The 16,768-nt window shown below is 43.4% G+C and overlaps 1 protein-coding gene across 50 annotated transcripts in view; it reads left to right on the forward strand.

The window, feature by feature from the left end:
• RIMS1 (regulating synaptic membrane exocytosis 1) overlaps positions 1 to 16,768 on the forward strand; it is a 480,747-nt gene that overhangs the window by 456,528 nt on the left and 7,451 nt on the right. For all 50 annotated transcript variants that reach the window (XM_060114420.1, XM_060114421.1, XM_060114431.1 and 47 more), the window contains one exon: positions 15,684 to 15,822. In XM_060114420.1, coding sequence (XP_059970403.1) covers positions 15,684 to 15,822 — 139 coding nt within the window. The remainder of the gene's footprint in view (positions 1 to 15,683; positions 15,823 to 16,768) is intronic.

The raw sequence follows: 16,768 nt of genomic DNA on the forward strand, positions 1-16,768 counted from the left end.
ATATAACAAACTGAAGTGAAACATTTCCAGATGATAATATTTAGGGAGTTTACAGCCACCTTCAGCAGTTCTTACTTTCTCCAGGTGATTTTGCTTCCTCTGCAATGGCACACGCAATCTCCATTGTTTTTATGCAGGTCTCCGTGGTAGTGGGATAAGGTCTGGGTAGGATAGGGCAGTGAGTATGGATAGTTTTATAGCTAAGTTACCACCTGTGTGAGATTTCTGCAGCATTTTCTCTCTGCTGAGCCCCTGGAAGTTTACCAGTGAACATGTCTGTAATCTTTGCTACTGAATTGAAAGTATCCCATGGACCAATGAAGTTCTGAATGTCCTTATTAATAAAAGGGAAACTGGATTATTTTTAAAAGCTACCAATAGGAAAGAGGTCTCTCTGACAACCTGTTTCTTACCTCTTAATTTTATAAGTGCGAAAGAATAGAGATGGCTGTTAGCGTCTCTGAATTAACTTTATTAACTTTCTCCTGAAAATTTTGGAGTTAAAAAAAAAGACAATTTCCAAATGTATAGCTTCAAAAAGATTGATCCCAGTGCCTCAGTTTTCTTTGGATTCTCTGCTTAATCAAATCTTAGCAAATAATGCTTTCACATACTATTAAAACTCCGTAGAGAAATACCCAAGTATATGAGGATCATAAACCAGACATCACAGTATGTGCCAGCACATCCTGTTTTATTCTGCGAAGTGTAAATTCTGCTGCCCTGCTCTTACGCCACCTGTTTCCATGAGGAATGTTCTCTCTGGGTCTATAGTGTCCCAACATTGTGGAGATCACCAACCAGAGGGCCAGAGCAGCGAGTCTTCAGAGAGACGCACACCCAGTGATTACTCTCTGTAGTAACTGCTGTGATGCACATCTCCTCCGTACTTCCCCCCTCCCCAGTTTCCTGAACTGATGGGATGGAAAACCTTGAAAGAGAACAGGATGTTGTGACTCCCACAGACCTCCCCTGGGGGTTTATCATCAAACTTTATCGGAAGTGTTCCAGAGTCTGATTAAAACTCCGTATAAAAATACCCAGCAGGGGCTTCCCTGGTAGCGCAGTGGTTGAGAATCTGCCTGCTAATGCAGGGGACATGGGTTTGAGCCCTGGTCTGGGAAGATCCCACATGCCGTGGAGCAACTGGGCCCGTGAGCCACAAGTACTGAGCCTGTGGGTCTGGAGCCCGTGCTCCACAACAAGAGAGGCCGTGATAGTGAGAAGCCCACTCACCGTGATGAAGAGTGGCCCCCACTCGCCACAACTAGGGAAAGCCCTCGCACAGAAACGAAGACCCAACACAGCCAAAAATAAATAAATAAATAAATTAAAAAAAAAAACCCTCACTTAAAAAAAAATACCCAGCGGATTTTTTTCTAATGATAATCCTTCACGTGAATCAAAGAAAGGTTTTCCTTGTATTATGAAGTGTGAGACAGTTTTATCCATAATAAACCCTAGGCTTGGGCCTGATCAAGAAACAGAAGCCCACATACCCTACGTCACTTAAAAGTTGTAAACCAAGCTAACAAAGTGCTCAATAAAAGGTTTTTTAGTTTCCTACTGACAAAAAGATCTTTGTAATGACCAAGGAAGTCAAGTTTCACTTTAGAATTCTGACTGTGCAGAGTTCTGTGCTTGGCCGTGGCTCATCTCCTGCTGGGACCTCCACCCACAACCTTCTTTTCCCACCCGTTGGCCCTGTCCTGCACCCACCTGGACTTTGGGGCATCCACATTGGTGGTGCTGTCCATCCTTAGGAGGCTGGACCCCAGAAAGATACATGGGCTGGCCCCGTATGTGGGCTCGGGGCCATCTGGGTAGGAAATTCTAGTCTCCCAAGGATCTGGAGGCTTAGTGTAGAAGGGGGCACATGGGAAGGTGGGTGGGCACATCCTCTCGATCCCCGAGGACAGAAAGGCTCCATCCTCTGTGAATGAGCAAGGCCATAGGAGGGACTGAGCAGGGCCCTGGGAAGCACAAATGGAGGATTTAAGGGTCCTACTGAGATGATCTTTTCTTAGTGCCTAGAATATCATAGGTTGTACTTAACTGATTAATTCATTTTGTAATTTGATCTTTGTCAAAGTTTGTTTGATATGCAGACCCTTTATATCCATCCCATCTGTTAGGAAATCATGGCTCATGCCCCTGTGATAAATGTGCGTATCTAAAAAGGTGGGAGGGAACCACAGATTCCTCTTCATGTGAACTTTGCCTTTAGGAGCTAGTTAAACCCATTTTATTTGTCCAGTTTCTCTGGACAGTATTTATTCCTTCCTTTTAGTAATTGTCTTGTAAGTTGTTCTAAGTTTATATGTCCCTCCCTCTGTACAGAGATGCACAGACACATGTGCTGCCTGATTTTCTGCTGTGGATTAGGAAGGTCGTAAGACTGAACGCAATTAATTCCTGCTCTGTGGCCAGTTCAAGCTACACTGAGTCCCCAAATAAGAAACTACCCAATTGGCCCATCACCCACTATTTAGGGTGCCTGATGCTCTGACCTTGAGTTTCAACATCGGGCCCTCTCCATCAGTGGTGACCGGTTACATAGGACAAGTCTCCCCGAGATCAGCTGTACCCCTGGCTCAGAGTCTCTCAAGAATCCCCACCTGTCTCTTTAAGTTGTCCTGCTGGGCCTCTGAAATTCCTGAAAAGAATCTCAAATGTGCCATGTAGCCCGTATTTCAAATCAGACTATCCTGATGTTGATGAAAATCCATACAAATGGTTGGAAGGAACGTGGTGAGAAGCAGAGAACCTATTTTGTTTTATACAATATAGAAAAAAATTTATTCATGTCCTTTGTGATCTCAAACTCTCTTTTCTGCCCATAATAGCTAGTGCAGTAAGGTCATTGCCACACAATAATTAGGAACTTCGTTTGTGCCTATTTGTTTCAAAATATTAAGCTACTAGGAAAGGAACCCTCTATGTATTGTATCCTACAGAGTACCTGACACAATGATGATATTAACATTATTTATTGCTAGATTCTCCCCCTCTAACCCCACATTCTCTGAAACAACACAGAGAAGAAAATTCTCTACTAACTCTATTGTTAGAAGAGGAGCCGTATTTGTCTAAATAGGAGACTGTCAAGGGTCGATTCAGTAATTCAAGTCTCAGATCTAAAGTTAGAGAATTCAGCATACTCTTCACAAAACTACTATTTTATCTTTGTTTAAATCCACACTGATTTTATTTAGAATACTATGTACTATGGTACAGGATAGGCTGCTGTAACAAGACACCTACAAATAGAGTGGCTTAATCAAGACCCTCATGTAATAGTGCAGGTGGACCATCCCATCTGGGGCTGACCCAGGCTCTGCCAGCTTCAACACATGCTCCCATACTGACTTTCAAAGTGGCTGCTTCAGCTCCTACCATCATATCCCCATTGAGAGGGGAGAGGGGAAGGGAAATGTGGCCAGGCCTTAGCTGGGAGGATGGAGGAAGTTCTATCACTGGAGAAAAGGGTAAGGATGGATACTTGGGGCATGAATAGTCTCTGTGACATGTTGCCACTTATGCTTCATTCTAAAGAGCATTTTGAGTTAAATATGTGAAAGATACAGAAAACTGTGCTTTGAGTTGAACACGGGGAATTAGAGTCATTCAGCTTGGAGACATAATCTATGCAAAATACCTTGAGGTCTTACAGTGTAAGAGTGGGTAACTTCAATAGTGCTGGGAACCGACCCTAGAGCTTTACCTGATCGTCTCATTTACTGCCCAAGACAATCCCCCCATTTCATAGAGGAGGAAAGGGAGGCACCGAGAGACTAAGTAAGCCGCCTGCAGGCTCAGAACTAATACGGGGTGGGGCTGGGACCTGAATCCAGATGGTCTGTCTCCAGAGCTGCCCCTCAAACCATTTCCGATCCAGCCAACGTGGAGTGTATTAGGCTGCCTTTGGAAACTGGAAGAGAGGAAAGATTCCCTGAATAGTAATACCTTGAGTTTAAACATTTTTTTTTAAAGAGAAAACCTGAAACATGCAATAAAACATTTGCTTTTTGGTAGGTTTCAGCCTGAAGTATTGTTTTATTTTACAGTCAGTATGGCAGATAGTTAAGTAGCTATTCTAGGTTTACACTCAATAAGTGAAATCCAGCTTCAATTAAGGTGTTAATTTAGAACAAAGAGTTAAAAAAAATAGATTTGATCTAAATGTGATATATTTCAGTCCTGGGCAAATAAATCTGAGGCTTTATTTTCTAAGCATCAAATTGGTTTTTTTTTTTTGTTTGTTTGGTTTGGTTTGGTTTGGTTTTGGTATTTTTTGTCTAGGAGGACTTTTACTGTATTTGCTCATTCTTTTTTTAAAATTTTTATTTTATATTGGAGTATAGTTGATTTATGTTGTGTTATTTCAGGTGTACAGCAAATTGATTTAGTTATATGTATACATATATCTCTTTTCTGTTTCAGATTCTTTTCCCATTTAGGTTGTTACAGAATATTGAGTAGAGTTCCCTGTGCTATACAGTAGGTCCTTGTTGGTTATCTATTTTATACACAGTAGTGTGTACAGGTCCATCCCAAACTCCTAATTTATCGCTCCCCTGCCTTTCCCCTTTGGTAACCATAAGTTTGCTTTCTACTTCTGTGGGTCTATTTCTGTTTCGTATATAAGTTCATTTGTATCGTTTTTTTAGATTTCACGTTTAAGTGATACCATATGATATTTGTCTTTCTCTGTCTGACTTACTTCACTTAATATGATCGTCTCTAGGTCCATCCATGTTGCTGCAAATGGCACTATGTCATTCTCTTTTACGGCTGAGTAATATCCCATTGTGTATATGCGCCACATCTGCTTTATCCATTCATCTGTCGATGGACATTTAGATTGTTTCCATGTCTTGGCTATTGTACATAGTTCTGCGATGAACATAGGGGTGCATGTATCTTTCTAAATTATAGTTTTATCTGAATATATGCCCAGGAGTGAGATTGCTGGATCATATGGTAGCTCTATTTTCAGTTTTTTAAGGAACCTCCATACTGTTCTCCATAGGGGCTGTACCAATTTACCTTCCCACCAACAGTGTAGGAGGGTTCCCTTTTCTCCACATTCTCCCCAGCATTTATTCTTTGTGGACTTTTTGATGATGGCCATTCTGACTGGTGTGAGGTGATACCTCATTGTAGTTTTTTTTTTTTTTTTTTGCGGTACGCGGGCCTCTCACTGTTGTGGCCTCTCCCGTTGCGGAGCACGGGCTCCGGACGCGCAGGCTCAGCGGCCATGGCTCACAGGCCCAGCCGCTCCGCGGCATGTGGGATCTTTCCGGACCGGGGCATGAACCCGTGTCCCCTGCATCGGCAGGCGGACTCTCAACCACTGCACCACCAGGCAAGCCCCTCATTGTAGTTTTGATTTGCATTTCTCTAATAACTAGTGAGTGATGTTGAGCATCTTTTCAGGTGCCTTTTGGCCATCTGTATGTCTCCTTTGGAGAAATGTCTATTTAGATCTTCTGCCCATTTTTTGGTTGGGTTGTTTGTTGATATTGAGCTGCATGACCTGTTGGTATATTTTGGAGATTAATCCCTCTTCAGTCGCAAATAAATTTGAGGCCTTATTTTCTGAACATTGAGTTGTTAATAAACAATTTAGTCATATCCATGTAATACTTCAGACCAGGGATCCCTAAGCTCCAGGCCATGGATCAGTACCGGTCTGTGGCCTGGTAGGAACCGGGCCGCACAGCAGGAGGTCAGCAGCGGGCCAGCGAGAGAAGCTTCATCTGCCGCTCCCCATCGTTCCCCATCTCTCCCCATCGCTCCCCACCACTCCCCACCGCTCCCCACCACTCCCCGTCGCTCCCCGTCTCTCCCCACCGCTCCCCCCGTTTGTCCCCACCGCTCCCCACCGCTCCCCGTCACTCCCCACGGCTCCCCACTGCTCCCCACCACTCCCCGTCGCTCCCCGCCGCTCCCCACCGCTCCCCGCCGCTCCCCGTCGCTCCCCACCGCTCCCCGTCGCTCCCTGTCGCTCCTCACCGCTCCCCACTGCTCCCCGTCGCTCCCCATTTCTCCCCACTGCTCCCCACCGCTCCCCATCGCTGGCATTACTGCCTGAACCCCAGCCTCCTTCCCGTCCACACCCCGCCCCAGTCCATGAAAAAATTGTCTTCCATGAAACCGGTCCCTGGTGCAAAAAAGGTCAGGGACCGCTGCTTCAGATCACTTTTTAATCAAGACAAGCTGCAATAAGTCCATCCCAGTATTGGGGGCTTAATTTCATCCTCAGACAAATTAGGTGATTATTTATCCCCAGGTGCTTTAACTTGTATTTAAATCATCACATTTATTAAACAAGATGACCTTATACAGTATCCACTCCCTAGATGTATTGGTTTGCTCGGGCTGCCATAACGAAATACCATAGACTGGGTGGTTCAAATAACAGAAATTTATACTCTCACGGTTCTAGGGGCTGGACGTCCAAGATCAAGGTGCGGTTTCCTCTGAGGCCTCTCTCCTCAGCTTGCAGGTGACCGCCGTCTTGCTGCTTTTTGGCATCGTGGCCTCTCTGTGCGTCCTGATCTCCTCTCCTTGTAAGAACACCAGTCACATGGGATTAGGGCCTCCTTAGGGGGCTGATTTTAACTTAATCACCTCTTTGAAGGTCCCATCTCCAAACACAGTCGTACTGTAAGGAACTGAGGGTTAGGACTTCAACCTATGAACTGGGGGCAGGGGGTGGGGAGTGGGACACAGTTCAGTCCAGGCCACGGACACACTCTGGGAAGATGGAGGCTGTGAAGTCAAGCGGTTTGCAGCAGTGAGGTGTCTAGCATGTGAATGCCCCTCCCTGATGCTTCCGGCCACAACAGGATGTGGGGCAGATGGTGTGTTTCTGTGACCGTCCACCTCTTTACCTAAATATTTGGGGGCAGCCTTATTAAGCTTAATATGCAGATTATGTAAAAGCCCATCTTGGACTTGGTCTTGCTCACGTTTTCACCAGCTGGGCAAGAGGAAAGGCTGAGGTCACAGTAGCAAACGTTTTGCTGGAAAGCTCAGTATGGTGAGTGGACTAAGCTGGTCTGACAGCAGGTGCTCTGGGAGCTCAGAGCAATGCGGGCTTCTCACCAGAGAACAGCTGTTAGCCACAGATGGGCTGGAAAGCAAAGGTCAGTGATCAGCACGGACCAGTCCCTTTTCTAAAGCCATATCTGCAGAGAGCTTAAGGTGCATGGCAGCAAAGGAAACACCTCGCCTCTTTCGGGTTATGGGAATGGAATAAGAGAGCTTGGCTACATCACTGGGAAAGACTGGAAGAATTCTGAAAATATCATCAAGGGCACTTATTCCATCCACCTCACAAAAAGATTCTGAACGATCCTATTTTTAGCTTTTTGAGCACTGTGTATCTTTCATTATAAACCTCTTTGGAAAATGGGAAGAGGAAAGAGAAACAGTAGACGTTATGGCTTGTAGGATTAAACTGGAGAATGAATGAGGGAAACCATAAAAGTCCAAGAACCCTCATGCGATGTTCTAAAAATATTCTTCAGACCTATGAAACTTTTACAAGTTGCACTTATCTTGCATGGGATGAAATATAATCAAGAACCTTGGCCCAGCACAAAAGGAACATTTTTGTTTGTTTGTTTAAAAATTACCCCAAAACCCTACTATGGCACTGTTGGAACCGACTGCCTAATAAAACTTTCCAACTATGTGGTCACTACGACCCTGAAAGCATCTGACACCAACAGAATTGCTGGGTCTTTTCTTGTAAAGAATGGTCTCTGGAGATCTGTGTTGTGTTGTACATAATACAAAGTACACACAGCTGTGTGTGGTTAATGCTGGGACTGGGAGGACCAAGACCTTGAGGTCAATAAGAATCAATACTAATATAACATCAATACTAATATAACAGCCGCCCCAATGGTACCTAACCATGCATCCTGAGAGCATCAGGTCGGAGGCCACGTGAGGGCCTCCCAGGCTGCACCCACCACTCACTGAACTCGGGTCAACCTGGAAATGCATCCATCTCAAGGGGCGATGCTCCCCATCACCTCAGGACCTTTACATATGCTGCTCTCTTGGCCTGAAATATAAATCCCCCTTCACCATCGGCATGGAGTTAAAATTTCCTTTGAAAATCCCTTGGATTCCAACCTGCGGTGTCTCAGGGAGTCCAATCCTGTCAGTTGGATTGTTTTGCTGCTGCTTTGTTTGCACAGCAGATGAAGTAGTTGGTTTATGTTTAGGCAGATGATTTTAGAGCTCATCATAAACTCTGGAATTCTCCTCAGGAACTGAAATAAAGGCAAGGAAGAGAACGTCTGCATTTCTCACCTCCTGATTCTGCTAGTTTATGAGCTCATTCAGTGGCAGACAAGCCACAGACCCCCCTCACTGTTTAAACTGTTCCCTCTCTCGCCCTCTCCTCCTCTCTCTGTATTATTGCGTTTACGTAAGGTAAATACCTAAAGCCAAACAGATATAAAATAAATCCTCCGTGTTGCACTGACACTGAATCACAATTAAACAGGTACTTGCCAGCCTCTCCTACGAGGCCACGAGCTGCTTGGAATCAGGGCCTCTTTCCTTTCCACGTTTATATACACAGCACTGGCCTGAAGCACTCAGGAAACAGTTCCTTGAATCAGTCAATAAAGGAGTGAATGAACAAAACATATCAGATTATCCACAACAACTTTCCTGTTAAAAATAACTGAATTTTGTCACGGTACATATAAAAAAGTAAATCTTATTGCTGATCCCATGTGTTACTTTCAGGGTCACCAAAAGCTTGCACTTACTCTGTAGGTTTCTCTGTGTGATTTGACGGGACATTATTACTTTTATTAATCTTTTGGACTCCAATTGTTTAATCCATTAGGTGATATTCTTTTACTGATTCTTCCAGTTGATGGATGGAATTGACTATTCGTTTGGCATTAGAGACTGCTCTGACTGAAAGATGATTTATCGGACATGATCTATCTTTATCCACCTCTCCAACCAATCATATTAGACCCGGAACTGTTGTGTTTCATCCTGTGCATTTATCGATTCCCCTCTGCATAGAAACAAGCTCTGATATCCCACGTCTTAAAACATAGACAACCTGCTCTCATCCTATGTGACTCTCCAGATACTCTCAATGACTGCAGACCTTTCGGAAACGGTCCAGGCGCTGCTCTGCAGTCTCATCTCTCGCCCTGTCTTCTGATTGATGGTTCCCCTCAGGCCCCCAGGCCCCCTCGAAATCAGCGATACCCATGGAGGCAGGCACTGTCATCGTGTCTGTGTGTCTGTTCCGAACTAAAATTCTAAGTAGTAATCGAGCCTTAATTATTTTACTTCCTGTAACACTTCACTCTTCTGATTTGTGCACCGCGACACTTACCTCTTTTTCTCCGAACCTTAAAAGGTCTTCCCTTGGAGACCCCTTAGCAGTCTTGATTTTCTTCTGGACCTTTAAATGTGGATGTACCCCGGGCTCCGCTGCCCTGTCCCCCGTTAAACACTGGTCTTTGTCCCACCTGCATGCCCAGGCCGGTGCATCCTCTCTGTCTGTCTGCTGCCCCCCAACCTCTCCAGCCTTGAGCTGACCCTCGTGCCCGGACTTGTACATCTTCTTCCTGCTTTACTCTCACTGGTACCGCTATCTCGGGGACCCCCCCGAACGTCCACCAGAGAACTCAGAATGTCGACCCCCTACAACGAGTTCCTCTCCCTTTCCAGTAAGTGGCACCGTCATCCAGCTAGTTATCCTAACTGAAAACCCAGACGCTCGGGATTGTTGCAGTTTTCCTGGTCCAGAGCGCGCTCGGGCTGTCAGCTCCACCGCAGGACAAGCTCAAAGCCCCTCCTCGCGTATCCCTGCGGCTCCCCCAGCCTTGACCGCCGTGTTTTCTCTCCTTAGGTAGGAAAGCTTCCCCGTCCCCTGCTTCTTCCACTCCTACTCTTGCAGTTTAGCTCGAGGGGCCCTTGGAGAAGGGAGATCAGACCGTGACCCTCCCCTTGGTTTCACGGTCAGCGCAGAGTCCCCGCGGCCGCCCAGCGCACGTCTCAGACCCGCCAGGGGAGGTCAGGCCCTCCTCAGGGTCCGCCTCTTGCTCCTCTGCCTGGAATATCCTTCCATCAGACCCTTGCACGGCGGCCTCCTTTTCTACAAGTGGCCTGCCCCGCCCAGCTGATCAAAAGGAATTCACTCGACTGAGACAGGCTCTTCTTTATTTTTTTATGATGATTACCAGTATCTAAAATTATCATTTTTAAATAATAATTTATATTATCTTTATTATATAAGTTATATTAATGTATGCTATCTTTATTTTAATTGAAGTATAGTTGATTTACAATATCATGTCAGTTTCAGGTGTACAGCAGAGTGATTCAGTTATACATATACCTATCTATCTATATACCTATCTAATCTTTTTCAGATTCTTTTGCATGATAGGTTATTACAAGATACTGAGTAGAGTTCCCTGTGCTATACAGTAGGTCCTTGGTGTTTATCTATTTTATATATAGTAGTGCATATATGTTAATCCCAAACTCCTGATTTATCCCTCCCCCTTTGGCAACCCTAAGTTTGTTTTCTATGTCTGTGAGTCTATTTTTGTTTTGTAAATGAGTTCATTTGTATCTTTTTTCTCAGAGTACACATGTAAGTGATATCATGTGATATTTGTCTAAAATTATCATGTTACCCGACCTGTTTCAGTTATTTATGGTATGTGATATCCTGTCTTATTACTGGTGTAGCTCCAACACCTAGAACGATGCCTGTTAGATTATAGGCCCTTGGTGCTTAATGAGTATTTATAGAATGAATTAATAAGTCAATAAGTTGTTTCTAATTATAGCATCTCTAGGGCTTCCCCAGTGGCGCAGTGGTTGAGAGTCCGCCTGCCAATGCAGGGGACGCGGGATCGTGCCCCGGTCCGGGAAGATCCCACATGCCGCAGAGCGGCTGGGCCCGTGAGCCATGGCCACTGAGCTTGCGCGTCTGGAGCCTGTGCTCCACAACGGGAGAGGCCACAACAGTGAGAGGCCCGTGTACCGCAAAAATAAATAAATAAATAAATAAAATATAGCATCTCTAAATATGAAAAGTGAGAGTTCATATATAAATAGGACACATTTTGAAACATTCTGTGAGAGAAAATCTGCTCTTCTAAAGCATGTGTAAAATACTTACCCCCAATAATTGGATTTTACTAATTTTTGTGTGTTTGTGAATGTACAAGCTTTCTAATCCTTTTGTTCTTTGTATAGTACTTAGGACAGAAGTTTCAAGTCAAATGTTTCATGACATAATTTGATAGCAAACTTCATGTCTTTATCTGTTTAATGATTCTTCAGTGGATACAAGTTATTATTAAATACTGGTGGTATCTTTAACAGACATAACAGTATTTTCTAATATTTAATGGTTTAATATATTTGTATTAAAAATGACATGTAACACATTTATGCTATAATTATAGAGAGATGAATACAAATAATTATGTACACTTGTATAGAATATATGTGCTTCTAACAATGATTTCAGATGAACTTGTAAGCCCTTACGAAAATGTATACATGAAAATATCCGTGTAGCTAAACTATTGTTCTGTTTGTAAAATTAATCAGATCAGACGCTGTGTTTTCCTAAACTGTGGTATAATGGAATGATCACAAGACTGTGGTTCAGAAAATCAGGTTTCTCATCCAGCTTCTGGGCTAATGAGGAGGATGCTGAACAAGACTTTGTTCCCACTAGAATGTAAGCTCCATCAGGCAGAGGTTTGTGTCGGTTGTGCTCACTGCTGTATCACCAGCATCCAGAAAAGGCAAGGACCAGTGCAAGTGCTGGACAGATGTTTGTTGCATGAATTATGCTTCTCCAAATGTACAGTTTCCACATCTATAAAACAATGTTCCTTCCAACCCTTACATTCTGGATAATAAGAGAGCCCTTTGAATATAAATCAGACAGATTCATGGCTGGAATTGTTTACCCAGCTGTTACCCGGGCCTTTCTACAATTGTCTAGTGCATCAGAACTCTTTGTGATGCATATTTATTAACACGAGTAAGACAAGCGACAGTCCATGATTGCCATCTTCAGAAGGACTAAAACAAAAACTTTAAAATTAAAAACTATTATTCAGGGCTTCCTTGGTGGCGCAGTGGTGGAGAGTCCACCTGCCGATGCAGGGGATACGGGTTCATGCCCCGGTCCGGGAGGATCCCACATGCCACGGAGTGGCTGGGCCCGTGAGCCATGTCCGCTGAGCCTGCGCGTCCGGAGCCTGTGCTCCGCAACAGGAGAGGCCACAGCAGTGAGAGGACCGAGTACCGCAAAAAATAACAAAAACAAACATAATAATAATAATAATAGCTATTATTCAAATCCACAAAATTAAATAAGTATAAAAGAAAGTTCAATAACCAACCTCTTAAATGATGGTCTTGCAAAGTGTGTAGCACTTATATTTTGAAAGCTATGAAGGTTTAAAACTGTTGTAAGGATTTGGGGACACCCTGTAGATACACCTTTCTTTGAGAAAACTTGATATCGCCATAAAAAAATACAAACTGATAAAGAACTCTTCACTTTTAATTTTTTTCTTTTCATTCATTGAACAAATATGTCATGACAACCACGTGTAGCAGGTGTTAGGAAATGCAGGAGAGGCCAGGCTCTGACAGCCTCTCCCCATCATCTGGATGGCCAGGCACACAGAGCCTCCTGGCCGGACTCAGGATCAGCACCGGAAACACTGCAGAGGAAACCTGAGGACTGGGGACTGCTCACCAGACAGCGGCCCCTCCTGACCGCCGTCACTCACAGCCTCCCCAGTACAGCCACCAGGACCAACCCAGCCATGGGGGCCACCATCCAGTCCCTTCACGTCCTCCAGACCGATGCTTGATGAGACCCTGACCCCCTTTTTAATAAAACCATTGCTGCTCTGCCCCCGACACTCTCCATCCCCCTTCTCCTGCCTATTTTTATCTGTAGCACAGATTACCAGGCCTATAATGTATATTTGTTGATTTGATCATTGCCTTGCTTGTATACACACACGTACGTAAGCTCCATGATGGCAGAAAATTTGTTACTCACCAGTATATACCCAGCACCTAGAACAGTGTGGGACACCTGGTTGGTGCTTAGTAAATATTTATTGGATGGATGGATGCATGGATGGGTAAATAAATGAACAACTGAATGAACAGATACTCTAACCGGAACCCCTTGCAGCTGATTCTCTTAACTGTTTCTCTCCAGTTTTCAGTATTCCCCCACCATATAGATTTACAATTTGCCCTCATTTTTCTAGCTATCGACCTCATTATTTTCAATAGAATTTGGTGTTCTACCCTTGTTTATTGCCTCAGGCTGCCTGGGGTAAACATTTTTCACGATTCTAGTTGGCTCACTTGGGTAATACGCCCTGGGAGCTTGACCCTTCCCCTCAGGTGGGGTGCAGCCAATATGCATGCAGGGATGGAACATTGCTCTACGCGGTGACTTCATACAGGAACTACATCTAAGAAGGAGGCACAGGATACACATAAATAAACACCCAAACTAAGCTAAACGGCACCCAGAGTGGCCAAAGGTGAAGTCCCTGCCTTGAGGAAGTGTACAAATTCTACAATGACAAGTCCAGTGGGCAACACAGAGACCAGAAAGAGGACAGGTGGAGAATCCATAGCCATAGGTGAGAAAATGGGTACGTCCATGGGAAGGTTGCTACCAAGGTTTCTAAACGGCAAGTTAGAAACAGTTAATAAGATCAAACAGATTCCCACCCCTTCACTAGCATTTCACCTTCTAAAAATTTATTCTATAAAAACTCATGTAACAACTGGAAACATCCCAAATGCTCATCAGTAAAGAGATGGTTTAATTGTGATGCCACATAACCATACAATGAAACAGTACCATCTTTAAAAGAATATAGACCTGTTTGTATTGTATTGTAATTGTGTTAAGTGGGATGAGAAAATTCACTTTCTTATGAGAGCTGTGATTCATACCACTGTTCTAGATACTAAGGAAAATGGTGAGGAATATTCCCCACATCCCCCTCCTTGTAGAAATTAAATTCAAGTTGGTGAAACAACAACAAACAAACAAATGAAGTTTACTAGCAGACGGAGCAGCGTCATGAAGAAATATAAAGCGTGGTAAGGGGATAAAGAGTGATGAGGGTCAGAAAAAGCCTCTCTGAGGAGGTGATGTTGGAGCAGAACCCCGAATAAACAAGAAAATCAGAAGGACAGACAGAGGGCAAAGGGCCCAGAAGCAGCATGCTTGGGGTGCCCAAGCAAATGCAAGGAAGGCAGAGTTGAGGGGAGGACAGTGACCACGTGGGATGGGGGGAGGGAGGGTCTGAGAGGCAGCCAGGGACCCGACCATATGCATTTTGGAGCCATGATAACAGTTTGGACTTGCTTTTAATTTTGATTGATAAACCATCAGAAGATCTTGAGTAAGGGAGTGACATATTCCAATTTACTCAGCATGGCTGTTATATAGAGGATACTCCACATTGAGTCCATAGGATATAACCCATGACATCTTTTATTAGACAATTTACAAAAGTGTTGCAGTGGCCCAAAATGAGAAGAAAGCGTTCAGTTTTCATACAGTTTATTTAGGAATGTTTTTAGGCATCTTCTTCACAGGGGTTTTATGAGGATTGAAAAGGTTATGTGTAGACACATATGTATGTGCTTATGTACATAGAGCATTTTTCATATATTATTCATGGGTATTAAATGATACTATGTGAAAATAAAATGGAAAGAAAATGAGAAATGTATATAGAATGTGTAGATAGAAAAAGCATGGCAGGTTGTAAAAGTCTAACAGTTTGTCTAACCTTTCGATATTGCTCTAATCAAATAAATGTTTTAGAATTCCATATCCTTGCTGTGAATAGTATACTGGCTAGTGCATTTCAAAGGGGCTCAAGAAAGTTGCTCTGAACTTAGAGTTTATCAAGGAAATAATCAGCCAGTATGATTCATAGTGCAAAAAGAGACTCAGCCCAAAACAGCGGTCAGAAGGCTACAGCTGGGTCGAAAGGCCATGCATAGCTATGAAGCCTGGAATTAAGATAGTACCTGTTCTGCCTACATAGGTAACCTCTATGTCATGTCAGATGAGATCGTCTATGTTACGGTGTTGCAAAAATCTTTAAATAAAGTGATGCTTTTTTTTTCTTTGTGAGGATTGCCGATAACTGGCAGTACCAACACAGCGGTATTTTTCATGCTGAGTTCCAGGTGCCTCTTCTCTTTTAAAGGATATGGTCCATTCATTTAAGTTTGTCCCTATGCAGTTGGAGCATCCCAGGTTAGGAGAAACCTGTGAGGTTCCACAGAACAGTTCAGTCCAAAATCCAGTTTTTCACTGAAGTTGACAACTTCAGCAGCAGTAATACAGGGAGTGCATTTTGCCTCATTGGGATACAGGCAGTTGATCTGCCTTCCGCCGCTACCCCCTTGGCCAAAGCATCCTTTGGCAAAGAGATTTAATTAATCAGAGTATTCTCTTAGACACTACTTTTCTGCGTAGATTTTTAATTACATGCATAATTAACTATCGTGCTTGCAGAATCAATCGACATTCAGGGGGAATCGTCTAAAACAAACTTAGAGTTTCTTTTACTCTCTCCTGCCAGAGTCAGGCCACAAGAAGTTAAAAAGCACCATCCAGAGAAGCACAGAGACGGGAATGGCAGCCGAGATGAGAAAGATGGTAAGACAGCCGAGCCGGGAGTCTACGGATGGCAGCATCAACAGTTACAGCTCCGAGGGAAAGTAAGTGGCCTCTGCACATCCACGTGGCCCGGGGCCAAGGGTCCTGTAGTCACAGGGCAGATAACAAGGCCCCCAGTGTGATCCTGCACCTTCTTTATACAGCCAGGAGGTCAACCATCCATTTGAAAACAGCCTGACCTCTTTGGATACACACACACGGACACACCTCTGCACCTGGTCACACAGACATTTCAAATGGATGAAGAAACTGGCAAGTGAACGAATAAACTGACTTCTATCATCCAGAAAATCTCAGAATAGTCCATGACCGGATGTTTATTGTAGACATGCCACATTTAATGGATTCTTTCATATGAGAAATTCACTGTCTGGCCCAGTTACCAAAATCTGAATTAAAACTTAGATATGTGGAACTAATTGCCCATATTCCTACTTTTCTCCAAACTATTTTGGGCTCTAAGATGTTGTAAGTCTAACGTTCTCATAATAGCAACTTGAAACTTCTTGTTTTTAAAACATCACAAATTCATTTTTACCTAAGGAAAAAAAGCCCAGGAGCTATCTGCTTCATTATTTTTCTGATTAAAGAATTTTAGCTAATCCTGAAATTAATTAATTTTGAAAAAATATAACTAGAGTTTTGTTTTGGTTACTTGACATGATTTTTACCATTTTGTATAAATCTTGCACAAAACCTGCATTTTCCTATGCTTCAGAATTTTTTCTGGTAAAATTGAACTTTTACTAAGGTGATAGATAACAAGTAATTCATATCCTACAGTGGGTTACTTGGGGACTGACCATGTACAAGTTTTCTGTAATTATTTATTACCATTCAAATATCTTTTACCAATTAATATTAACAATTTATTTTATTTTACTGGCATTTTTCTATTCTGTTCAGAAAATGAAGTACATTCTGCCAAGTTAATGTTCATGATAGGCTTTCCCATTCCTAAAACTAGTGAATCCCTTTATTTGCTCC

This window comes from Mesoplodon densirostris, chromosome 12 (assembly GCF_025265405.1).
Source record: "Mesoplodon densirostris isolate mMesDen1 chromosome 12, mMesDen1 primary haplotype, whole genome shotgun sequence".
NCBI lineage: Eukaryota > Metazoa > Chordata > Mammalia > Artiodactyla > Ziphiidae > Mesoplodon > Mesoplodon densirostris.